Genomic DNA, 25,376 nt, shown 5'->3' with positions numbered 1-25,376 from the left:
ATTTCATGGCTAGCGCATTGGGCCATCCCAGGACTCCCTGTGACCCTTTCTGTTGTCTGTGCAGGAGCAAAAAGGCTCTTTCAAAGCACAATCCTGATCACTCCAGAGTTTTCCATGGCTCCCCATTTCCCTGAAGGTGACATCCAACCAACTTCAGCAAGACCCTTGCCTTCCTTCGTGACTGCACCCGCTCAGCTCCCCAAGATCAACCTGCCCATCATGATCTCCTCTTGTCCCCCTTAGTCTTCCTGGCTCAACCTAGGTCACCGTGTTGGGGGAGCCTTGTGTGGATTCCTTAGGAATGGTACCCCACAGACCACTCCATGCACCCCACCCTCTTTTTCAGTGCTAGTGTTCCCTTGACAGGAAGCCGTCGAGGGCTGGGGTCTACGGAGCTCTGAGGCAGCGGGCTGGTTGTGCAGCGGGCGGGGCGTGAGCCCTTGGCTGTGGCTATGGAAAGAGCAGGGCGGAGGCCCCGCCCCACCGCGCCCCTCCCGCCGCCCGCCCACTCGGCCGGGGCGCGGGGTAGCGGGCAGAGCAACGCAGAGTTCCAGGGGCTCGGACCGGACCCCGACGACGCCCCGGCCCCGAGCCTGCGCCATCCGGGTCGCCCTCGAGAGCCGGAGCGCCCCTCGGAGGCCTCCCTGCAGGTAAACAGGGGGCAGTGCTTCTGGGGTTCGGGTTGGGGGGCTACGAGGGCTAGTTGCGGTCAGGTGTCCACCCCGGACGGGGCGCGACGCCTCAGGCCCTAGTGTGGGGACAGGGCCTGGGGGCGACTAGTGCTGGGGGTTGGCCAGGAGATGAGGGGAAGCCCACCCGTTCCCTGGATGTAACGAAGATAGAGCCCCTTGTTTCCTCCTCCAAACCCGTGACTCGGGGTGTCACTTCACCTATAAAACGGGAATAGCAAAACTGCCTTCGTGGTGAGGTAGCGGAGAGGGGGAGGTGAGGGGACTCAGCTTCCACCTCACCCCATCTTTCTCCCCATCTTTCTGCCATTTCTGCTTCTCCAGCGACCTCCAAGTTACTTGGGTTTTCTGTCTCTACCCCAAGTTCTATTTTGGGTAACCTGGCAGCCTCTACCCGACACCGGAGGCTGAGGTTCTGAGGAATGTCCCTGCCAGAGGCTCTGCACCCCCATTCCCATTGAGACTTGTAGGGATTGAGGGGGTTGTGCCTGGCCAATAGTGGCTGGGGTCCCAGGTCCTTGGAACAGCTTTTTGGTATCTCCACCACACAGATCCCAGGAGGCTCCCAGATAGAGAACAGCTAGTCAGCCAAAAAGCTTCTGGAGTTGAACCCAGGACAGATCCCTCTGAATTTGCCTGGAGTGTGCGTGTGCACTTGTGTATGTATCTGCTAGAGACACCTTGTGCAGAAGAACAGGCTAGATTCCTCGCACAGAAATGCCTCTGAACTTGCAGGGTGCTCTGCCGGCCCTGACGCCTTCTTTGCTGCGGCACTGCCTGCTATAGTAAAGCAACTTCCCAGAACCTATGGTGGGCTGTGGGGCAGGGGTGTTGGAGGGCATTCAGAGATAACTAAGATAGCAGATCCTCACTATCCTGAGTGAGGAGCCCACCCCCTTTGTGGGGGCCACAGGGAGAGCTAGCGGTCTTGGTGGGAACAAAGATTCAGGGCTAGCCTCTCCTGGGGTGGATGAACCCAGATGGAGACTTGGACTAGAATCCCCTAAAAAGATAAGCAGCACAAACCAGTCAGATGCAGCCACGCTCCCTCCCACTGAGACTCATACACAGTCACACACCGAATAAAAGACTAAGACACACAAGACCATAGTCCTACCACAAATGCTAAAACAATGGCACGCATGTGCACACGCGATCTCCAACAGACACACAGCAAGCCCCATGTGGTCCAGCCAAGCATACTTCCACAGGATAGTGTGCACACACAGGTTCACACTCTTCTGCTCACCAGGGTCTCTCTGGTTTCACTTGGTCTACCCCAGTTAGCATGAGGGTTTCGGCTCTGGCCCAGAGGAAAGGAAAGGATAGGAAGGGTGTGTGTGTGTGGGCAAGGGGGGGGGGGGGGGGGGGGGGGGGGGGGGGGGGGGGGGGGGGGGGGGGGGGGGGGGGGGGGGGGGGGGGGGGGCAGCGGGAATGCCAAATACACACAGCTGTCAACCCAAGCCCCCAAACCCTACCAATTCCCTGCACTTGGCCCTAGCCAGGCCAAAGGATGTGAGCCTAACTTCCCTGTCCTGCTGGCCCTCAACTTTCTCCAGAACCCCAGTGACAGGCATGGGGCTCTCTATAGGGAAATAGAGCCTCAGGTGAGCTGGTCCTAAGGTATTTACAGAGTTGAGTGGATGAACTAGAGGCACAGGCATCTCTCATATGGGGTACAGCTGTGATCTCTGGGTGCCCGTTGAGGCACACAAAGAGGTGAGTTCCTATGCAAGCCAAATGCAGGGCTGAGTATGGGGAGAGAGGGTCAGAGGTGACGCAGGCTCTCAAAGACAGAGTTTTGTCAGTGGGGCCACACAGTAGGGAGTTGAGGGAGCATACTATTTTGAAGCCAGGATTCTAAGGCTATTCTCTAGAGAGACCGGGTGTGAGCTGCCTAGGTGTAAGCTGGGAGTGACTGGCTGATGAAGGGAACAGCTTCCTCTTCCAGGCAGGGAGATCTTGGAGGAGGACCAGGTGGTGTGAGGAGAAAGGTGATGGTAGCTAAAGTGGGTGGTTGCCATGACGATGAGAGGAAGGGGTTCATGATGATGTACTCATATAATTACGGAGACAGCAGAGGGCAGGCTGGGAGTCTTGTGTTACAGCACTGTGCCCCGTCCCCACAGGAGACAGGTGCACAGAAGACGTGAGATTGGCTTCCAGTTTTATAAGCTATAAGTAAGTGGGGACTGGAGCTCGGTGTGGTCATTGAGTTGGGGGTCACTGAGCATGTACAGGAGCCTGGGTGTGTCTACAAGGCCAGGAAGTGCACACGTGTATGCAGACATGAGCCAGGGAAGCCATGCTCTCTGAAAGAGAGGTCTCAATCCCTCTGTTTTCTGGTCGCTTCCAGAGTAGGAAGGGTATAGCCAATACACCTGCAGTTTGAAGAGTTGACCCTTGCCGTCTCTGTGTCTCAGCTTCCCTATTGACAAAACCCCTTTCTGGGGTCATGTTTTGCTTGTGGAAAGGTGACTGGGAGGGGTGACCTGAGGTTACTTTTGTCATAGAGATAGCTCTCAGAACTTTCTGACCCATGTGCATCCCACCTCCCTGGTTGAATCTTGGCACATAGGAGTGTTGACCCCGTATCATCCAGATACAAAATGTAGGAACTTTTGAATGGGACACTAACTGTTCTCATACAGATGGATGGGTGTGCCTGTGTTGGGAGAGTGGAAAGGCCTGTGACGGGGACAGGCAGCTGGTGAGCACCTCATGGGGAGAGCCAGGCCAGCATTACTGGCCATCTCTGGGATGGGATTAGAGACTCAGGTCGGATTATCTGTGGCCACACAGCAGCCAGAGGCAGAAGTGACAGCAAAGGCTTTTCTCCAGTTTGCTTTCTCTCACAGGTCTAGCAGGGAGCTGGGGTGGAGAGAACCTCATCATACAACCCGACATGCTAATGTTTCTCTTTCTTTTTAAAAATAATGTATTTATTGGGGCTGGAGAGATGGCTCAGTGGTTAAGAGCACTGAGACTGCTCTTCTAGAGGACCCAGGTTAAATCCCCAGAGCCCACATGGCAACTCATAATGGTCTGTAATTTCCAGTTCCAGGGGACCGGACACCTATGGCAAAATACCAATATACATAAAATAAATATAAATTAAAGATGTCTTTATTGTGTGGCTGTTCTGCCTGAGTGCATATCTGTGCACCACATGCATACAGTACTGTTGGAAGCCAGAGTGAATGTTGAGTCCCAGGAAACTTGAATCACGGACAGTTGTGAGCTACCGTGTGGGTGCTGGGAACTGAACCTGGGTCCTCTGGAAGAGCAGCTAGTGTTTTTAACCACTGAACCATCTGTCCAGATCAGACACCCTGTAATTGCAATTCCTCTTTCTTTCTTTCTTTCTTTCTTTCTTTCTTTCTTTCTTTCTTTCTCTCTCTCTCCTTCTTTTCTGATTTTTCAAGACAGGGTTTCTCTGTAGCTTTGTTTTTTTTTTTGTTTGTTTGTTTTTGTTTTTTGTTTTTTGAGACAGGGTTTCTCTGTGGCTTTGGAGCCTGTCCTGGCACTAGCTCTGTAGACCAGGCTGGTCTCGAACTCACAGAGATCCGCCTGCCTCTGCCTTCTGAGTGCTGGGATTAAAGGTGTGCGCCACCACCGCCTGGCTCTTCTGTTTCTCTGAGAGAGTGTAACAGTTAAGAGTTGGTTGCACCGCCCGGCTCTTCTGTTTCTCTGAGAGAGTGTAACAGTTAAGAGTTGGTTGGGAGCCGGGTGATGGTGGCGCACGCCTTTAATCCCAGCACTCCGGGGAGGCAGAGGCAGGCGGATTTCTGTGAGTTCGAGACCAGCCTGGTCTACAGAGCTAGTGCCAGGACAGGCTCCAAAGCCACAGAGAAACCCTGTCTCGAAAAACCAAAAAAAAAAAAAAAAAAAAGAGGTGGTTGGGAATTTAACCCTCTGTTCATGTAGTTCTAATCCTGTAGCACTAGTGCAAGGCAGAGCTAGATGGATGTATACCTCAAGAGCAAGGGAAGAGGTGGTCCTGCTAGTTAGTTGCCAGCCGATTTGCTGAGCAGGGTTGGAGTGATGGCACCATCTCTAGCCCTTCGCATTAACCAGAGTTTCTTCGCTTTGGGGACCCTCAGGCTCAGCATTTTCAGCATGCTAAGCATCTCTCTAACACAAGATGGCGTTTTCCCCCAGTTTTCTCCCCTCCCTCCCCGAGAGGCACCAGAAAGTCAAGCCTATGGAAAGAGTTTGGAAAGGAAGGGTATCTGAGACCTCTTAGTGGTCCCTAGCAGGGACACCTGGCAGCGAGGGACACCAGTTCCTCCAAGCAAGGGCTCCGCGCCCAGGGTTTTGGCCTCACCTGTGGGTCTTGACTGGATGTGGTGAGACCTCAGTGGCCATTCTTTGGAGATGAGCTGGTGATACTGGCCTGGCCTTCCCTGGAAACTGTGGGTGGGAAGCCATTTCTCCTCTGCACACTCCCAGGAGCCCACACTCTTTTTTTTTTTTGTGGGTCCCCCTATGTAGCTCGGGTTGACCTGAATCTCTCTGTGTAGCCCAGGCTGACCATAAACCCACCATCCTCTTGCCCCAGCCTCTTGAGAGATAGGATTACAGGCGTGAGCCACCACGCCTGGCTGAGGCCAACTTTCTGGCACCCACCGCTTCCAGCATCCTAGTCCTTAAGACCAGGAAATTCTCCCTTCTGTCTAGCCGCCTTCTCTCCCACTGTGCTGGCTGCTACAGAGCTTGCATGGGCCCTCCAGGCCACACTCCTGACAGGCGACCACGGGCTTATTAGTTCGCGGCAAACATTCTTCTCATAGTTCCTGGAGCACAGAAAATCTGCTGCTTAGCCAGGAATGCAGAGGTCCCTCCTGCAGTGGCAGCAGGGACTGGGGAGGGGGTGGAAGTTCTGGGAGTGAGCCAAGCTGGAGATGTGCTGAGGGGATGTGGAGACACCCCCCTCTGGGAACACTATGCCTCAGCCGGAGGAACAAGATGGAAGGCTGTCTTTTGCATCTTTGGACTTACCCAGCTCTGCACCGAGCTCTGAGACAGTCCTGTAGTGGCTTGCGGATGAACTTGGGCAAGTGACCCCACCCCGTGCCTCAGTTTCTCATCTGTAAAGTGGGGTTTAGAGCCCATGTCTGCCAGGAGATGTCATGGTGGAGATCTTTTAAGTAATTGTAGTGGACGTGTATTGAGTTCCTGTGTGACAATTTAGACTAAATCCAGGATACAAAGGTAGGTTTGTTTGCTTGCTTGCTTGCTTTTGTTTTTTCTTTTTTTTTTTCTTTTTGGTTTTTCGAGACAGGGTTTCTCTGTGGCTTTGGAGCCTGTCCTGGAACTAGCTCTGTAGACCAGGCTGGTCTCGAACTCACAGAGATCCGCCTGCCTCTGCCTCCCGAGTTCTGGGATTAAAAGCGTGCGCCACCATCGCCCGGCTGCTTTTGTTTTTTTGAGACAGGGTTTTCCTGTGTAGCCTTAGTTGTCCTAGCTTTGTAGACCAGGCTGGTCTCGAACTCACAGAGATCCGCATGCCTCTGCCTCCTGTTGGGATTAAAGGCACATGCCAACCAACACCAGGCTCAAAAGTAGTGTGTTTAAGCTTCACACAGATTCTAGGAAGCAGAGACTGTTTACATATCACTGATGAAGGAGTAAAGATGCTGATCTGTGAGGTCCTAAGAATATAAGGGGCTGACGAGATGGCCCAGCAAGTAAACAAGCTTGGTCGGTGTTAAGCGTGATGAGCTAAATTGGACACACAAGTCCCACATGGTGGAAGGCAAAAACTGACTCCCAAAATTTGTCCTCTGACCTCCACACTGGCCATGGCACACCCAACCCTTTATCCTTAATAAATAAATGAATATTTAAAAAAATAAGTTGTGCAGTATAGTTGAGTGTGCTGACACAGGAGGATTACCGTGAGCTTGCAGCCAGCTTGGGCTTCATAACAAGACCCTGTCTCAAAGCAAACTAATACATAACCAAAAAAAGCCAGCTTCCCATGGTATGTAAAACAGGAAGGTCAGCTGTTCAAAGGTTATCCTCGGCTACAACTGAGTTGAAAGCCAGCTAAGGAGACCCTGCCTCAGGTAGATCTCTGTGAGTTCGAGGCCAGCAGGACAGGCTCCAAAGCTAAAGAGAAACCCTGTCTCGAAAAACAAAACAAAACAAAACAAAAAAAAAAAAGGGGGGGGGAACCCTGCCTCAAACCAAACCAAACCACATTCATGCAGCTCTTGAGTGAATCTTGAGCTCATGAGTTTTAAAAATGAGACTCTTGGGTCTGGGGAGATGGGTCAGTGGTTACGAGCACTTGTTTCTCTTGCAGAGGACCAGGGTTCGATTCCTAATACTGACAAGATGGCTCACAATCACCCATACCTCCAGTTCCAGGACCAAACTCCCTCTTCTGGCCTTTGTGGGCACCAGATGTGTAGGTGTGAACATATATACCTGCAGGAAAAACACACATATGGAAATAAGTCAAGAATTTTTAAATTGAGACTATAGTGAGGACCTGCCCACAGTGGGACATAGAAATGGACCCTCCTCTGATGAGCACCGAGCTGAGTTTTCCTCCCCCAGCCCTCAGGTCCAGCCTGACACCAGGCTAGCCTACTTGGGGACTCTGCAGCTCTCAGAAGTTGCTAGCTGGGGGTTCAGCCTGACCCTCCCATATCTAGTATGGGATTTAGCTGTGCAAAGGAGAGATGTCACCATGGAGAAGTGGAAGAAGAGGATTAGGGCATTAAGAACAGAGAAGCATTGAAGAAAGCACAGCCAAGGCCATGGTGCAGCCATCCACCCAGTTTCTGACTTTTGTAGCATCTTGGGGGGGGGCACTCCTGATGCCCTCAGTAGAGGCTGCCCACTCTGTGCCCAGCTTTGCCTATCTAGAGTAGTATTACCTGGGTTGAGGCAGCAGCATGGGTAGGGTAGAGTGGATTTGGCAAGCAGAACCCTAATCTTTAGGAAGCCCAAGTATAGGAACTATATGGACACTTAAAGATGGGCCAGATCTGCCTCCCCTAAGGTGGACCTTGCAGAGTAGATGTGGCCCCTCTGGGCCTCCGTGCTCTTCCCCAGTGAAGTGGGACAGCAATCCCAGCCTCGCAGGGCTGGGGGAGGGCGCAAAGGGGAGGTGAAATGGCTCAGTGGGTAAAGGTGCTTTCCCCCAAGCCTGGCAACCTGTTTGATGTCAGGACCCATATGATGGAAGGGGAACTCAACTCCTGAAAATTCTGTCTGATCACGAGGTGTGGTGGCACACACCTTCGATCCTAGTACTCCAGAGGCAGAGGACCTCTACGTTTGAGGTCAGCCTGGACTACAGAGTGAGTTCTAGGATCGCCAAGGCTACGCAGAGAAACCTTGTCTTGAAAAAAGAAAACAGAAAGAGAAGGAAATGAGAAAATTGTCTCTGACCTGTACATTCGTGAGTTGTGGCATGCCTACCCCTCCCCCACAATAATAAAAAAATGTAATAAAAATGTTTTTTAAAGTTATGTCTGGGACATGGCCAGTGCTGGTTTGTGTATAGTATGGATTTAAGGTCTATTATTTATTTAGTGGTGCTGGGGACTGAGCCCAGGACCTTGTTCTTTCTAGGTGTTCTTGGGATTTAGAGACTATTCTGACACAGCCATGGGTAGAGGAAGGGGGAGCCAGCTTTAGGTTGGGCCCAGGTCTCTGACCCTGGTACTCAAGGTTTTCCTCAGCTGAACCCAGGCAGCCTTCTCAAGGCACCTGTACAGACCAGGGTTCAAAGCCTGGGCTAGCAAGATGGCTTAGCAGGTACAAATGGTTGCAGGAGAAGCCCGGTGACCTGCACTTGATCCCCAGAACCCATGTGGAAGGAGAGAATCAGTTCCTCAGAGTTATCCTTTGACCTCAAACACGTGAGTCTACATATGAGCCTGGGCACAGATTTAAAGGGGGTGGTGCTGGCTCAGTGGTAAAGATCACTTGGTCTTGAACATCATATGCAGGCCGCGTAGCTGAAGATGACTTTGAACCTCTGATCCTCTGGCTTCTTCCTCTTGAGTCCTATGATTACAGGTATATGCTAACTCGTTGAGTTTAAGTAGTGCTGGGGACTGAATTCAGGGCTTTGAGCATGCTAGGCAAACACTCTGCCAAGTGAACTGCATCCCCAGCACTAGTTTGTATATGTGTACATATGTATGTGTAGTATATGTATATGTGTACATGTGTATGTGTAGTATATATGTGTGTGCACATGTATGTGTAGTATATGTATATGTGCAGTATATGTATATGCGCACATATGTACGTGTAGTATATGTGTACATATGTATGTCTAGCATATGTATACATGTACATATGTATGTGTAGTATATGTATATGCGTACATATGTACGTGTAGTATATGTATACATGTACATATGCACGTGTAGTATATATGCGTACATATGTATGTGTAGTATATATATGTGTGCATATGTATGTGTAGTATATGTATATGCGTATTGTAGTATGTGTATAAGCGTGCATATGTATGTGTAGTATATGTATGTGTGTACACATGTATGTATAGTATATGTATATGCATACATATGTATGTGAGTATATACGTGTGCATATATATGTATTTGTATATGTGTACATTTATGTGTGTGTACATATGCGTATGTAGTGCTAGGGACTGAATCCAAGCCTTATGCTTGGTTAGTGAGCTCTGTCCTACCTCCCTAGCTTTTTTAATTTTAACCCCCTTTGTCCCTTGTGTGTGTTTGGGGCGTTGCCACATACCACACCTTCAGTTCTGTTCTCAGATCCAAAACTCAGATCCAGCCTAGATCAACCCTAGTGGGGTAGGTGGGTGGGAGGTTTGCACTGAATGGTACAAACTGCCTACCCAGGCCCAGCAGCCAGGTCACAGCAGCCAGGCCAGAAGCTCAGAAAGTGGCCTCGCTGGGGTTCTGGTGTTTACTGAAGTCAGGGTGTTCAGGGCTCAGCAAGGTGGAGAGCCAGCCAGGAGGCGCAGCAGGCTTTGGCATCAGGCTGTTTGTGCAGCCACAGAGAAGGCCAGGCTGTCAGAGTTTCCATGGGATCGGGCAGAGGCAAGCAAGCAGCTGGGGGAGAGAGTGACGAAGCCTCAGTTCTTCCTGCCAGGTGGGCTGGCTGGGTGTCCCCTCTTTATCCACCCAGGAGTCATGTCTGGGTCTGGACAATAGCCCCAAACTCATCTAGGCTAGGGAATTTTACAAATATTTTGAGACAAGGTCTCATGTAGCCCAAGCTGCCCTTGAACTCATGGTATGGATGAGGATGAGCTGAATTCCTGAGTCTGTTGCTCCACTTTGCAAGTGCTAGGTTGACAGGCATGTACCACTATATCTGATTTACGCAGTCCTGGGGATTGTGTGTGTTAGGCAAGCATTCTACCAACTACATTACATCCTGAGCCCTGAGCTACAGCTTCTGACAGAACCTTGGTACCCTGTTTAGCTGAGGCACAACCAGGGAACTCTGCCACTCAGAGCTCTGGCCATACCCACCTCCCCAACTCCACTGCCTTCAATGGCTCCCTATTGATTTCTAGTGGATGCAAGTGTGACTTTCAAAACTCATCTCCCTGCTACCCCAACTCCCAGTTCCTGCTGGTCTCTGACTCCACAGACTTCTACATTATCCCCAGACCTCCCAAGCATCTCTAGACCATCCCCGGATCTCCCAAGCATCTCTAGACCATCTCCTGATCTCCCAAGCATCTCTAGACCATCCCTGGATCTCCCAAACATCTCTAGACCATCTCCTGATCTCCCAAGCATCTCTAGACCATCCCTGGATCCCCCAAGCAACTTCCGGAAATTTCTCCACTCACCTCATCTGCTGCTCAGATTTCTCTTCCTCTTTCAGAGTTCAGCTTGAATGTCCCTTCCTCCTCCAAGAAGCCTTAGGGGAGCTCACAGTGAGGTGGAGGGACAGTGATCTCTGCTCTGTGCTGCCCAGGGATCTTAGCCAACTGTGTGTCTTAAGACAGGGTCTTACTGTGTAGATCAGGCTGACCTTGAACTCACAGAGATCTACTTGAGTACTGTGATTAAGGACTAGCCAGTCTTGTGATGGCCTTTTGATTGATGCTCCCAGCTTCTCCAGGGCAGGGGTAGAGACCTCAGCATGAACTTTTCTAGTCAGACCACTTCCCCATCTTAAGGGTCACCCCCAGTCAATCCTAATGTAGAGAAAGGACTTAGCCAGAACAGCTGGGCACACATCTTAAAGAGGTTCCTCGGTGTCTCGTAGCAGGACTGTCACTAAGTGTGCTTAGGGGGAAATGGGTCCCTGGCACCAGGCTGAGGAGGGGGCCGCTCTAGCGGGGCTCCTGGTCACGTACCACGGCTACCTGGGGGGGGGAATGAGGACCCACGGGAGCTTTCCCACACTTTCTCCAGGCACGCTCTCACTGCCCCTGTCCTTCATTCCCGCCAGGTCCTGCTTCTGCTACGACCTTCGTGGCCCCTCCCACCTAAAAAAACCCAAAAAGGTAAGCTAGACCTGGGGGGGGGGGTTCTGACACCCAAAGTTGGAAGAGAAGATGTGTGCCTCCCTGTAAACTCACTGGCTCCTGCAGCAGCAGCAGCCACTCCCTCCCAGGCCCAGGGTGCCCTTGCCGAAGGCTTCTCCTGCAGGTGACCTCAGTTCTTAGCGCTGTAAAACCCCGGCCCAAGTCGGAAGCAGCTTTTTCTCATTTGTGAACTATCTAGCCCCGCTCCTTGGCGCGGCCCTGTTTGCTTGGCTGTGCCCAAGTGCAGTGGCCTGGCCGCACTCCCGCCGGCTCCCTCTCTGTCCAACCCGGCCTCTCCTGTTGCCGCCGCCGCCACCACGCAGGGAAGCCGCGAGGCCCAGGAATCTTGGCCGGCTGGAGCGACAGCGGCTAAGGGTGGCGCTCCGGAAAAGGCTGCAAATGGGAACCAGAAGGCGAAGAGCTGGAGGCTGAGGAGGTCCGGCCTGCCGGAGCTGAGGCTGGGTGGCTGCGTCTGGAGACCCTCCAGTCTGTTTTGGTCAGAGGCTCAAGACGTCTGCTGGAAGCCAGGACAGCATGCCACCCGCTGAGCCCATAGCCCCTGATGGAAGGAGCCAGTTTCTTGGTTACCTGCCAGAGGGTGCAGTGGCCAAGGGGTCATCTGTCTCAGCCTGGAGATTCCTACCTCCTTGGCTGGAGGCTTGGTGGCAAGGAGATGGTCCTCCAGGGGATAACAGGTGTCTAGACTCAACTGGGCCGAGGCCAGGGGTGGGGCATTAAATGTAGTCACCTGTAACGAGGGAGGGCTAGCCTTCTGTGGCCCAGGCCTAAGGAATCAGGAAGGGCAACAGAGAGCCATCCCTGATCAGAATGCCTGGGGCTGAGCCCCAGGTGGAAGGTGGCCAGGTCAGGGCCGGCCCTGGAGCCACAGCCCCACCCCCATGTTCCCCAGCTGCAGGCTCTTTTGAGTACTTCCTGAGTGATGCTGAAGGGAGGGGCTGAGGTGGTCCTGAGGGGGGGGGGTGCTGGGAAGGCTGCTTGAAGGAAGGGCACTCAGGAGGGACTTTGGGAAGTGTGTTTGGAAGAAAAAGGAAGAAAGGGGTCCTAGGCAGAGAGGGTCACGTCGGCAACTATGGGAAGGTGGGTAAGGAGTTGAGGACACCCAGGGCTGTGGCGGGCTTGAAGCACGGCCAGCTCCACCCACGAGTCCAGGCTTCACCTGCAGGTAGTGCCTTTCCCCTTCCGTGTGCCGCTAGGTGGCTCGTCCTTTCTGAGACTGCGCAGCCTTCCCCGCTGGGATGGACAGGTGCTCTGCCCTCAGTTTGCATCCCTCTGCCAGCATCTGCCCCTACTTCCTAGTGACCCTGCTGCCGTCACTCTCAAGTCTCCTTCCAGGGCTGTTCCCTAGACAGAGGTCCCCTGTGTGCTGGGTGTGGGAACTGCAGCCTGGTAGGAGAGATGCCGTGAGCATAGGTGTGCTGAGCTGACACCCACCTGGGTGATGAGGTCCCGGGCAGCTCTCAAGCTTTAGGGCAGCCCTTACCCACACATTTAAACTAGGGGGCTGAAGGCTGGGCGGTGGTGGCGCATGCCTTTAATCCCAGCACTTGGGAGGCAGAGGCAGGCGGATCTCTGTGAGTTCGAGGCCAGCCTGGTCTACAAGAGCTAGTTCCAGGATAGGAACCAAAAAGCTACGGAGAAACCCTGTCTCAAAAAAAAATTTAAAAAATTTAAAAAATAATAAAAAAAACCTAGGGGGCTGAGTCAGAGAGATGTAGGCACTCAGACCCCCACACACCCCATTTCTAGCCAGACCTCATCCATGGAAGCAAACACAGAGCTAAGGTCCAGCATTCACAAGTATGGCTGTCCACACTGGCCTTGCAGAAGGCCTTGTCAACTGACCAGCAAGCACCAGCATCCAGCATCCGTCTGCCCTTCCATTCAGACCTGTGTGCCTGTCACCATCACCGCTGCCTAAGCATCGCCACCTGTGACTCCTCCCATCTTCACCCCTTCCTCGGACTAAGGTCCAGCTCGGCAAATCGGGAGGTGCTTGAAGGGAAAGGAATAGGGGTGTTAACATATAGTTGCGTAGGATGTAGGATGGTGGCCTCCCAAGAGCCTTCAGGAAAGGACCAAGTGGGCTGGAAGGGAGGGTAGTCTCTCCTAACCCTGCCAAGGCTTTGCAGGGGTGGAGAGCCTCCATTACCATATAAGGAAGGAAGGGCCAGCAATGATGTTCAGATTTTTATCCTGGGCACCAGGGGTTGGGGGAATAGGAAGCAGCAAGAGGAAACGACAGCAGCGTGGGAGGCGGAGCTAAATAACAGTGAAGGGGGAAGCTGGAAACAGGTGTGCCGGGACTCCTTGACTCCGTGTTGGAGCTGGAGCTGCGGACAGCCGCAGGGATACCTGGAACTGCCAGGACAGTCCACAGGCCATGAGCCCGAGCCAGCGCGGGGGAAGCCTGGCTCTGCCCGCAGGCAGAGGAAGAGGGTCGAAGCTTGTCAGGGAAGGGAGGAAGAGAATGGCGCCTGAACTGAGGACAGGTGGAGCAAGCTACTGGAAGCCACAGGGGTGGCGTCCACCCTAAGCTCCTGAGGTGGGGTCTGGCCTTGGGTAGGAGACCACCTTCCTTTTGGGACTCAGGGAAGGGGAGAGTTTAGAGTTTACAGTGGAGGTTGAGGGCCTGAGGTTGTGGTCGTATCCTCTGCCCACTCCCCGGGGTCCTTAATTCAGTTGTCTTCAGCGGTCTCTACAGACAAACCTGGTCAGTGTTCTGTCTCGACTAACAAGAGAAAGGTCTAGAAGGGCAGGAAATGGAATTCAGACTTCATTCCTCAAGATGTTAGACTTTGGATGGAGGCTAGATGTCACTTTGCAGCAGGAGGGTATGTGGCTGGACTGAGGGCAGGACGTCCTGGCCCTCAAGGGACAAGCCAATACAGCACACCTAGAAGGTCTGGTGGCTCCTGAGACCTCAGTTGATCTTTTTGCTGAGGACACTGAGGTTCAGAGAGGTTAAATCACTTGCCCAGTATCACCTGCGCTGGGAGGCCAAGGGGCTGCCTGGCTCTAGGAGGGGCTGGGAGATGCGGTCACCTGACAGGTGAGGGAAGACAGGGGCGCCAAGAGACCAGGGAGAAAGGAAGAGGCTGGGGGAGTGGGGACCAGGCACCGGGCAGGGGCTCTGCTGAACGTCTTCTCCACAGGAAGCGGCTCGCAGCATACCTGTGGTTTGGCGGAGCGGCCGCCGCGCCTCCCCGCCGCTGCTCGCGGAGCCGCCGTCTGGGGTGCTGGGGCCTGGATTCTGCTCGGGTCGGGTTCCACCCGTTCCCACCGCGGGGCGGGGTCACAGCAGCCTCACCCTGCGCCCTCCCTCAGGCCTCTCTGCACCTCGGACGAGACAGCTCGCTCCGAGGTGAGGGACGGAGCGGGGACACACCTGAGACCGGAGCCGGGGGAGGGGTCCGGGGAGGGGAGCGGTTGGCCAGCGCCTCCTCCCACCTGGGTCTGGAAGCCCCGGGGCGCCCGCTCCCAGCCTGTCTCCTCCGCCTCCCTGGGAGGAGGCCAGGCTGCCCCAAAACGCTGACTTGGACGGAATGGTGTTTTACGGCGATTTGTTGAAAAGGGGGGAAATCCCCGTTAAGGACTTGCAGCTGTCCAAACACCGCGTCTGCCCCGCCGCCGCCAGGGCTCAATCCCCTGAATCAGCGTCTCCTGAACGCGTCCCACCTCCGAGGCTCCGAGCCCCTGCCAGCCCTAGCCTTGGTCTGTCCACACCACCAGAGAGGGTGATGGCTTGCCCGAGGTCACACAGCCAGTCGTGGGCAGAGATGGCTGGAGTCTCAGGACTTGCCACCTGATCTTTGACCCTCTAACTTGGGCAATAATTCCATCTGGGAGAACAAGTAATAAAAAAATTGTCCCCTTTGTTCCACTCTTCTGGAGCAAGACACGTCTGCAGAGACGCTCTTCAGGTTGTCGCTGGGGAAAGGTTGGAGCGCGGGTTTTTGCTGTGTTCTTGATTGGTTGATTGAGATATTCTTGTCTCAGACTTGCCAAGTAGTCAAGGATGACCTAGGCATTTCTGTGCCCCTCATGCCCCTGCCTCCTGTTTTCTGAGATTACAGGCATGTGCCACCATATCTATAGCATTGTGTGTTAAGTCTGACGGTGAATTGAGTTGGTCACACTTTGTGGAGCCTCGCTGTGTGCCAGCTTGGCCATGTGGGGACGGGGAGAGGAGGAGAGCTAAATCAGGACGGAAGAGCTGAGCCTGGCTCCACAGACGCAAGGCTGGGTGAGGCAGCCAATGCGCTGGGTGTCTCTAGCAGGTGGAGAAGCACCAAGGGGGCGCAGTAAGCAAGCGCAGCTCTTGAGGCCTGGCACACAGGTCCACACAGCGCCACCTCCAGGTCATTGCCTCTTTCTTCAGCCCCTGAACAGGCTGTGCCTAGCCTGCCTGGAAGGAGTCCTCTTGGCGCTGGCTGCTTTGCTGGCTGGCCTGGCTCCCCTGGCAGGAAACCCTAGTGGTTAAAGCTTGACTTTGTCACAGGCCTCTGCCCTAGCCTTGTCGTTGCTGTCCCCCACCCTGTGCAAGCATCGCTGTACTGCAGACAGGCCTGACAGCACCTTGAAATTAAGTCATTGTTTGAACAAAACCCTTTTTTTTTTTAAAAAAAGATTTATTTATTTATTATGTACACAACATTCTGCCTCCATGTATGCCCACACGCCAGAGGAGGGCACCAGATCTCATTACAGATGGTTGTAAGCCACCATGTGGTTGCTGGGAATTGAACTCAGGACCTCTGGAAGAGCAGACGGTGCTCTAAACCACTGAGCCATCTCTCCAGCCCTGAACAAAAATCTTCTAAGTCATGCCTCCTCCATCACTTCCTTCATTCTCCAAAGACATGCCTGGTATCAGACCTGTCCTGATCTCCTTGAGGGAGTCTCTCTCTGTCTCTCTGTCCCTGGCTCTGTCTTTGTCTGTCTGTCTATCTGTCTGTCTCTTCTTCTCTCTCTCTTGCACACACACACCAGTGTTGGGTAGAAGTTGCTGGAGTGTTAGGAGCTATGGGGAGGAGTCAAAGGCACTTCCTGTAGGACCCCACACCAAGCAGATCTCAAAGCTCTGGGTGCTGGTGTCCTGCTCCTGGCTAGCCTGGAGGTGTTTCCTTTGGTACCACACCTGCCTGGGTACCTTTATGACTCTGCCGTCCATTACCACTTCCTGAGGGTGGGAAACAGGTCTGACCTTTCCAGATCAGGACTGTTCTGGATCTCTTCCGATGGTGTCATGCCCTTGACCCCGGCCTAAAACAAGCTGGCAGCCATCTTGGCTCCCTCTGTTACCAGCTTTATACTCAGCCCCCTTCCTCCACGCTTCCCCTCTGCTCCCCCACCCCTGCCCACCTGCCAGACAGAACACTCTGGCTCTAGACAGGTGTGCACAGCTCTCTCTGAGTGCTCTAGCTAGCACAACTAGTGCAAGAGGGCCTGCTCTGTTTGCTCAGGCGAGGTGAGGCGGGTAGAGGGCGGGGCTTCCCTGCCCAGGTTTAGGGTCTATCTGAAGCCCGTTGATGAAGCCCTTCAATCCGTTTCCTCTGCTCTGGACACAGTAGTGTCCTCGCGGGCTGTAGTGAGTGTTTCTATGTGACCTGTTGGGGCAGCTTCTGGGCTGATCACCAGCAGCATCTAAGAAGAGCCGGACCTGTACGTACATCGCAGGTTCGCTGGGTCTTGGCATTAGTCACAGCCAATGAGGAAGGTGGCCTGTGCTCAGGGAGGTTCCTGAAGCCACAGCCACAGCCTCAGCCCCGATCGAGACGTTTATTGTCTAATTAGTGTCTCTTCCCTATCCCTCCTCCTACCCTCCCTCCTTCTTCTCCTTTCCCCCTCTGCTAAGGGTGGAACCGATGGCCTCACACATGCTGGGGAAGCCCCCTCCCCACACCAAGCTGCAGGAAGCTCCTGTAATTCTCTTTCCACCCGTCCATGGCACAAGGGTCACCTTCACATGGACTCACTGGGCTCCATGAGATCAGCTTGAGCTTGGCACAAGGGGACCCACAGTGACGGGTCTTACTGTCAGACTGAGGCTCAGGGTGTAAGGGGTCCTTTGAGTTCACGGAGCTGATGAGTGGTGGTGCTGGGATTTGAACCCAGGAGTGGGGCAGTGGCTCCGTGGAGCTTCTCTGCAGCCCTCTGTCCATTCCTGCTAAGAGTTGGGTGATTTTAAGCAGGGAGGGGTGGCAAATGCATTTCATGTGTGAAGAGTCCAGAGGAGGCATGCATGCCAAGGCTTTAATATTTTTTTCCAAGATGGTTTCTCTGTGTAGCCTTGACTGTTCAGGAATTTGCTCTGTAGATCAGGCTGACCTCAAACTCAGAGATCTGCCTGCCTCTGCTTCCTAAATGTGGGGATTAAAGACATGTGCCATTGCTCTGCTGGTTTTTTTAAAGTTTAAGCATTTTTAAAAATAATTTTTTATTGTTCATGTGTGTGGGTGTTTTGCCTGCACGTATGACTGTGCACCATGTGTGTGCAGTACTCACAGAGGCCAGAAGAGGGCACTGGGTTCCCTGAGCTGGAGTTGCCACAGTGTAGGTGCTGGAAATCCAGCCTGGGTCCTGAGGAAGAACAGTCAGTGCTCCTAACAGTTGCCTCACAGGCCCCTGCGGTGACCTTGTTTATCTGTTCCAAGGGAGCGTCTTTGGGAAGAGCATCCTTGTACTTTCTTTCTCATTGCTGTTTCTTCTGGTAGCTGTTTTGTGACAATGACTTCCTTAAGGACATACTCTACATGGAGCACATCTATAGACTGGAATGTGGCTCCGGAGCCCTGGGTTCAATCCCTAGCACCCTCTAAGACCGAGTGTGGTGCATTACACCTGCAATCCCAATGCCCGGGAGGTAGAGGTAGGAGGGTCGGGAGTTCTAAGTCGTCCTCAGCTATCTACCAAGTTGACACCAGCTTGGATTATATGAGAACCTGTCAGGAGGAGGAGGAGAAGACGGCAGTGGCCAGGAGGTGGTTGGTACATGGCTTAGCTTTAATCTCAGCACTCAGGAGGCAGAGGCAGGCAGATCAATCTCTGAACTTGAGGCCAGCCTGGTCTACATAGTAAGTTCCATGATAGCCAGAGCTGCACAGAGAAGCAAAGAAAACTGTTTCTTTTCCTTTGCGTGGGACTACAGATGGTTGTAAGCCTACATGTGGGTGTGCAGAACCAAACCTGGGTTGTCCGAAGAGCAGTGAGTCAGTGCTCTTAACTCCTCAGCCCTTCTTCCCATCCTCTGTGCCCCATTTTAAAAACCATTTCTAGGGCTGGCAAGATGCCAGCAGGTAAGGGCACTTGCTGCCAGGCCTGATGAGCTGAGTTTGATCCCTGGAATCCACATGGTGGACAGAGAGAACTGATTCATGCAAGTTGTCCTCTGACTGTGACATTTATACCATGACACATGTGCCCCTCCTTCAAATAAATAAGTAAAACGTAATTAAAAAGGCATTTTAAAAAAGTAGTTCATGGGAGAGGAAATGGGAGGAGAGGAGGGAGGGGAAACTATGGCTGGGATGTAAAATAAATAAATTTAAAAAGCCAACACACACACACATAGAGTAATGCATTGTGTGGAGAGCACACATTTTGTGTTATCATATCCTGGTCAGGTAATGATGGACCTGCCTTCACTTGGGGCTGTTATGTGTAATGTAATGCCATGAACATTTGCATATTCTATGTACTACCCCAGTTCACCTGCCCAGATCCCTCTCTAGTGAGTAATCAAGCTGGAGAATCCAGACCCCGGGCCCTGTTCTTTGAGTTCAACTAAAGTGCGCTGGATAGCACAGGGTGGGGCACAAAGGTGTCCATGAACCGACAGAAGGCATTTTGGAGGAAGGGGCCTTGAAGGATGAGCGGAGGTAAAACTGACACCGCAGGGAGAATCAGCAGATTCAAGGGCCTGGAACTACGACCAGGGACCTGGGAGCTGTCCTGGCTCACAGAGTAAAGGCTGGCAGGAAAGGAAGGGATGGCGAGGCCAAAAAGATAAGGCTTTGGTTCCTGGCAGGATGGAGTCCAGAAGGATGTCAACATGATGGAGAATCATGAGGACCCAAGTCAAATCCCAGACCTGCCTCCCCTGTATCATCGTCTGGAATCTGGGCGTTCCAGGGACACCCATATGCCAGTGTTGAGATAACTGTATTTACGTCTCTGAAAAGCCCCAGCGGTACCTGGAAGATGTACACGGCAGGGGTTTGCTTTAGCAAGGGATGTGCTGAGGTCAAGCTGGTTTGTAGCACGAATTCTAAATGGTCTTAATAAATGAAACCCGGAGTCAGATAACGGGGGGGGGGGGGGGTGAAAGCTGACGGATCAGAGAAGCAGAGCAGCCAGCTACTAGAGAGTTCTTACCTCTACCAATGCTCAGACCGAAGGGATGATCCTGTCTCTATGAATCCTCAGACTGCATCTCCAGACTAAATGCTATTTCAAAGAAACCTCAGACTGAGCATCGAGCTCCTGTCTCCTCCCATCTTATATTCCTCTCTCCATCCAGCCATAAACCATATCACTTCCTATCTCAACCCCCTGGTGCTGGGATTAGAGGTGTGAGCCACCAACGCCTGACCTCTAGTGGCTTAGCTCTGCACTCTGATCTTCAGGCAAGCTTTATTTGTTAAAACACAAAGTATCACCACACTGGTTCTCCAGAAGGTTCTGTCTGGTTGCGAAGTCTAGCCTGGGGGAGACAGATGCACTCGGGAGAGGTTTATTTTCAGATCCCTGCCTTGAAGATTTGCTTTCTGATAACAACTGAGTTTCTAGCTGAGCCCCTGGTCCTGGTGGTGGGTTTAGTGACGCCTTCTCCTTCTCTCTGCAGCGCATCCACAGAGGCCATGCAGAGGGCTCCGATGACCCTGCCTTCGCTGCTATTGTTGCTGTTGGGGTGTGGGCCAAGAGTGTCCTCTGGCGGCGGAGTTGGGGGCGCAGCAGGCTATGCCCCGGTAAAGTACGTGCAGCCCAGGCAGAAAGGACCAGTGGGACCGCCTTTCCGCGAGGGCAAGGGCCAGTACCTGGGTGAGAGCCTCCCTACTCAGTACCTAAGCCAGATCCCTGGCTCCCTAAGCGCCCCCAGACCCTTGAGACCTTAGCTTCCCAGTGTCCAGCAGAAATCCTGACTCCACTTTTTCATCCTATGGCCGGGCCAGCCAGGGCTTCTCAGTAGTCTCCATATGGGGGTGCAGGAAGGTAGTAGCTAGGTAATGGAACCGCTTGACTGGTCTGTAAAGCGGGTTCCTGATGCCACCTGGTGGCCGACCAACAAGTCTTGCAGTCATACATATTCTAAGTTCATTGGGCAGGGGCTGGCTAGTTAGTTGGGTACAGGAAAGTCCTGGAGGAGGACACCTGCGGCAATCCCCGGGACAGCAACTGGACCCCTTTGGACTTCCTCCACTGTGGAGAGGAGCTCTGGGAGTGGGCTCTCCGAGTCGTGCAAAACCTCGTTTCCCCCCACTGCTCTTCGCACTGCCCGAGGGGAATGGGTAGATGAGGTTCCCAGCTTCTATTGACCAGGCCCTGACTGTCCCCTTCTCTCTCTTTCAGAAATGCCTCTGCCGCTGCTGCCAATGGACTTGAAAGGAGAGCCGGGACCCCCTGGGAAGCCAGGACCTCGGGGTCCCCCTGGGCCTCCTGGCTTCCCAGGAAAGCCAGGCACAGGAAAACCTGGGCTTCATGGGCAGCCAGGCCCTGCTGGCCCCCCTGGCTTCTCCCGGATGGGCAAGGCTGGTCCCCCAGGGCTCCCAGGCAAGGTTGGACCACCAGGACAGCCAGGATTGCGGGGAGAGCCAGGGATACGAGGGGACCAGGGCCTCCGGGGACCCCCAGGACCCCCTGGCCTTCCTGGTCCTTCAGGCATTACTGTCCCTGGAAAACCAGGTGCTCAGGGAATGCCAGGGCCTCCAGGATTTAGGGGGGAGCCAGGACCCCAGGGAGAGCCTGGACCCCGAGGTGATAGGGGTCTCAAGGGGGATAATGGGGTAGGCCAGCCAGGGCTTCCTGGGGCCCCTGGGCAGGCAGGTGCCCCTGGGCCCCCCGGGCTACCTGGTCCAGCTGGCTTGGGCAAACCAGGTTTGGATGGGATACCAGGAGCCCCAGGAGACAAAGGCGATTCTGGGCCCCCTGGGATTCCAGGCTCTAGGGGAGAGCCAGGAGTTATGGGTCCAAAAGGCCCCCCTGGGGTAGACGGTGTGGGGGTGCCAGGGGCAGCAGGGATACCAGGGCCACAGGGCCCAGCAGGGGCTAAAGGGGAGCCAGGGCTCCGGGGCCCCCCTGGATTGATAGGCCCTGTTGGCTATGGGATGCCAGGAAAACCAGGACCTAAGGGAGATAGGGGCCCAGCTGGGGCCCCAGGGCTTTTGGGGGACAGAGGTGAGCCAGGAGAGGATGGGGAGCCAGGAGAGCAGGGTCCACAAGGCCTTGGGGGTCCACCTGGCCTTCCTGGGTCTGCAGGGCTTCCTGGTAGACGTGGGCCTCCTGGACCCAAGGGAGAGGTAGGACCTGGAGGTCCCCCAGGAGTGCCTGGCATTCGTGGTGACCAAGGGCCTAATGGTCTGGCAGGGAATCCTGGGCTCCCTGGTGAGAGGGGACTTCCTGGACCTCACGGACCCCCTGGACCAACTGGACCCAAGGGTGAGCCAGGTTTTACAGGTCGCCCTGGAGGGCCAGGGATGGCAGGAGCCCTCGGACAGAAAGGTGACCTGGGGCTTCCTGGGCAGCCTGGCTTGAGAGGCCCCTCTGGAATCCCAGGACTGCAGGGCCCAGCAGGCCCTATTGGGCCCCAGGGTCTGCCAGGCCTAAAGGGTGAACCAGGCCTTCCAGGGCCTCCAGGAGAGGGAAAAGTGGGGGAACCTGGCACTGCTGGGCCCACAGGACCCCCTGGAGTCCCTGGCTCCCCAGGACTCACAGGTCCTCCTGGGCCCCCTGGGCCTCCTGGCCCTCCTGGTGCCCCTGGAGCCTTTGACGAGACTGGTATTGCAGGCTTGCATCTGCCCAACGGTGGAGTGGAGGGGGCTGTACTGGGCAAGGGGGGAAAGCCTCAGTTTGGGCTGGGGGAGCTGTCAGCACAGGCTACTCCGGCCTTCACCGCTCTGCTCACCTCCCCCTTCCCTGCCTCAGGCATGCCAGTTAGGTTTGACCGGACTCTCTACAACGGTCACAGCGGCTACAACCCAGCTACTGGTATCTTCACCTGCCCTGTGGGAGGCGTCTATTACTTTGCTTACCATGTGCATGTCAAGGGCACCAATGTGTGGGTGGCCCTGTACAAGAACAACGTGCCAGCCACCTACACCTACGACGAGTACAAGAAGGGCTATTTGGACCAGGCGTCTGGAGGGGCTGTGCTCCAGCTGCGGCCCAATGACCAGGTGTGGGTGCAGATGCCCTCAGACCAGGCCAACGGCCTCTACTCCACTGAGTACATCCACTCCTCCTTCTCAGGATTCTTGCTCTGTCCCACATAACCCGTGGGGGGCCCTGCTGCCCTGGCCTCCTCCTCTTTAGCGATAGAGAGACCTTTCCAGTTCTAGAGATGGCCATTTGAAGAAAACAACCAACAGCTCAACAGAGGCGGCGGTGGCCTTGGCCCGAGGCGACGGACCTATTTTCCCCGTGTGTAGGCCAAAGTGGGTTCTGGAAGAGGTTGGCCTAATTTCCTTTCCCCTGGTGCACTGTAGGGGTTGTACCCTGTTCTGGACCTGCCTGGTCTGCAGGCAGCACCCTGGAGCACTCAGTCCGGCCCCCTTGTGAGCCCTGGAAGCTGTTGGGAGAGATGATTTTCCTGTTGGCATTAGACGCACGGAACAGGCCAGGGGTGATGCCTGTGTTCACTGGGCCTCTTCCAGCTCCCCGGAGGCCTCCAGCAAATGACATTAGGTTCCCTGAAGTCTTTGTTTCCTTTTGGGGGGAAGGAAGAAGGGAATGGGGGACCTGGAGGCAGATCAGTTTGACTAGACCCCCGGAATGATCCTGGTGGGGACAGTTGTGTGGCCTTTGCTACTGGCCCCTGAAAGACTCCAGAAGCAACCGTCTGTAGAGGTCTATGAGGGGACAGGGGCATGGATCTGAGGCAGTCTGGTAGCTCTTCTGTTTCCCTGGCTATCCCCATTGGCGCCGGCTTTTTAACGTGAGGGTGGACAGCCCTGGGCTGAGATAGAACTCTGCGATTGCAGAGCCAACCAGGACAAGTGATCAGCAGACACGGGTGCCCCTCCCTCTGTCCTCTGACCTGCTGGGGGTAGGCTAATTTTCTCATCATCAGACTGTTAGGGGACCCTTGCCAACCCCAAACTGAGTGTCTTCAAGAGCGCCTGTCTCTGGCCCTCTGCGCAGAGGCACACGGTGAAGACTTAATAAGAACTGTGCTGTGGAGATTTAGTGTCTGCCGGAGGGGCTCATCTGTGGGCACTTCCTTCTCTCCACCCTCTGCTTCCAATTTCCTGTTCTAAGCAGGGTAGGGCCCAAGAGGCTGAGGCTCTGAAAGAAAGGATGCCAGCAGGCCCCGCTGGAATGAGCTGGCTTTGGAGGCTTCCATCACCCTCCCTAATCACAATGCTCCTGCAGGGAAACAGGCGAGCTTGCTTCCTAGCTCCCTGGCCCCCAGTTTAGGCTGGGGTCAATGCTGGGGGCAGGGATGGCCGATACTCTTACCTGTATAAGGAGGGCTGCTTTCTCCGTGGTCCATGGCCTTCCTCAGTTCTTACCTAGTCAGCCTGCATCACTGTACCGAGTGTGAGAGTCTGGGACACTCAAGAGGCAACCCATCTTGTGCTCCAGTTTGTGCCCATTCAGATGTGCCTGCCAATGGGCTGAGGGCCCAGGGTCCAGCCTCCTCCCCTGCAAAGCAGCCTAGTTAACTGCTTACTTCCGCTCCCAAAGGGGGAGCCTGCCCCTGCCAGCAAGGAAAAGCTCTGCCCAGGGCTCAGTGTGCTTTTCTGCCCAAGAGAACCAATTAGTGAGTCAGAACATCCCTGCTGGGCCTTTTGTTCAGCCTCCTCCTTCCCCGGGGTCAAAGCCACTAATCTGATATGTTAGGGATGAGTTCTGATGGGCAGTGGTTAGTCGACTCTGAGGGAGCCCCAAAAGTTGTATCAGAGCGGAGCTGCTGGACTCTACCCTGAAGCCTTTAGGGAAGGGTGGCGATTTTGCAGTGTTTGCGGGTGGGAGCTGTAGGTGGCATTGAGCAATTCTGACAAACAGTGTCAGGCTTTAACGTGACGACTACACTTACCTTGTGCATTTTTGTATTCTGGCTTTTTTTTTTTTTAATTTAGGTTTTTCCACTTGTGATTTCATTTCTAGCCTGGTGTAGGAAGTTTCTCTCTACTTATCAAGAGCCCCATGTCAGGTTCAGGGAAAACGCACTGGGGAATCAGGAAAATGGGATTTCTCTCTGAAAACTGCAGTACTGACTGTATGGACCATCCCCAATAAAACCTGTTGTAGAAACCCTGCTGTGACCCTGACCTCAGTCCAGAGATGCCTCACGGTGTCCAGGCACTTTTCTGGCCTCTTGAGGAGTGCACCCTTCCTTACGGCTTCCCGTGTAGGCTCCTGAGGCTCCCCTGCTGCCTCAGCACCACCGGCACACTTGGAGGCATTCTATGAAACCAAAGAAGGGCAGTGGCTGGAGCGGGCTGAACTTCACCGGAACATTCCTGCAAGCTCTCGGGAGCAGTGGAGCATGGTGATTGGCTCAGGACCCCAAGGGCCAAGTGACAACATCTGATACAAGTTATGAATGAAGCTGTGACTCTCGGGTCCTGAGGACGGGGTGGGGGGCTGTCCTGAGCAGAAAGCACCTGTCCACAGCTTGCCAGGGGACCTAGGACAGCAGATCTGATAAAAGCCATGCCCTGTTACTGGCCTATGCTGATGGAAGCCGCCTGTCTCATGTTCCTGCAGCCTCAGGCCAACCCCTGAGCTAGCTGCGCATGCTTGTCCCTTCACTGAACCTGCGAGGATGCTCAGAGATCATACTCATGGTTTGTGGGAAGGTGTCTTTTCAACTCAGGTTTTTTTTTTTTTTTTTTTCTGTTTTTTTCCAAGACAGGGTCTACTTTGTAGCTCTGGCTGTTCTAGAACTCGCTACATAGACCAGGCTGGCCTCAAACTCACAGAGATCCGCCTGC

General features: G+C 54.1%; 1 protein-coding gene across 1 annotated transcript; it reads left to right on the top strand.

Annotated features, from left to right (window-relative positions):
- The first annotated feature begins 519 nt into the window (after window positions 1–519).
- On the top strand, window positions 520–25,376 carry Col8a2 (collagen type VIII alpha 2 chain). The gene is made up of 4 exons (XM_050156637.1): window positions 520–650; window positions 11,127–11,181; window positions 20,066–20,262; window positions 20,791–25,376. The coding sequence occupies exons 3-4, from the start codon at window positions 20,082–20,084 to the stop codon at window positions 22,707–22,709; spliced, it is 2,100 nt and encodes a 699-aa protein (XP_050012594.1). The 5' UTR covers window positions 520–650; window positions 11,127–11,181; window positions 20,066–20,081; the 3' UTR covers window positions 22,710–25,376.

Source organism: Alexandromys fortis, unplaced genomic scaffold (genome assembly GCF_014885135.2).
Source record: "Alexandromys fortis isolate MF-2015 unplaced genomic scaffold, M_Fortis_MF-2015_v1.1 scaffold_26, whole genome shotgun sequence".
In the NCBI taxonomy this organism is placed as follows: Eukaryota; Metazoa; Chordata; class Mammalia; order Rodentia; family Cricetidae; genus Alexandromys; species Alexandromys fortis.
This window is presented reverse-complemented; position numbering and strand designations above follow the sequence as displayed.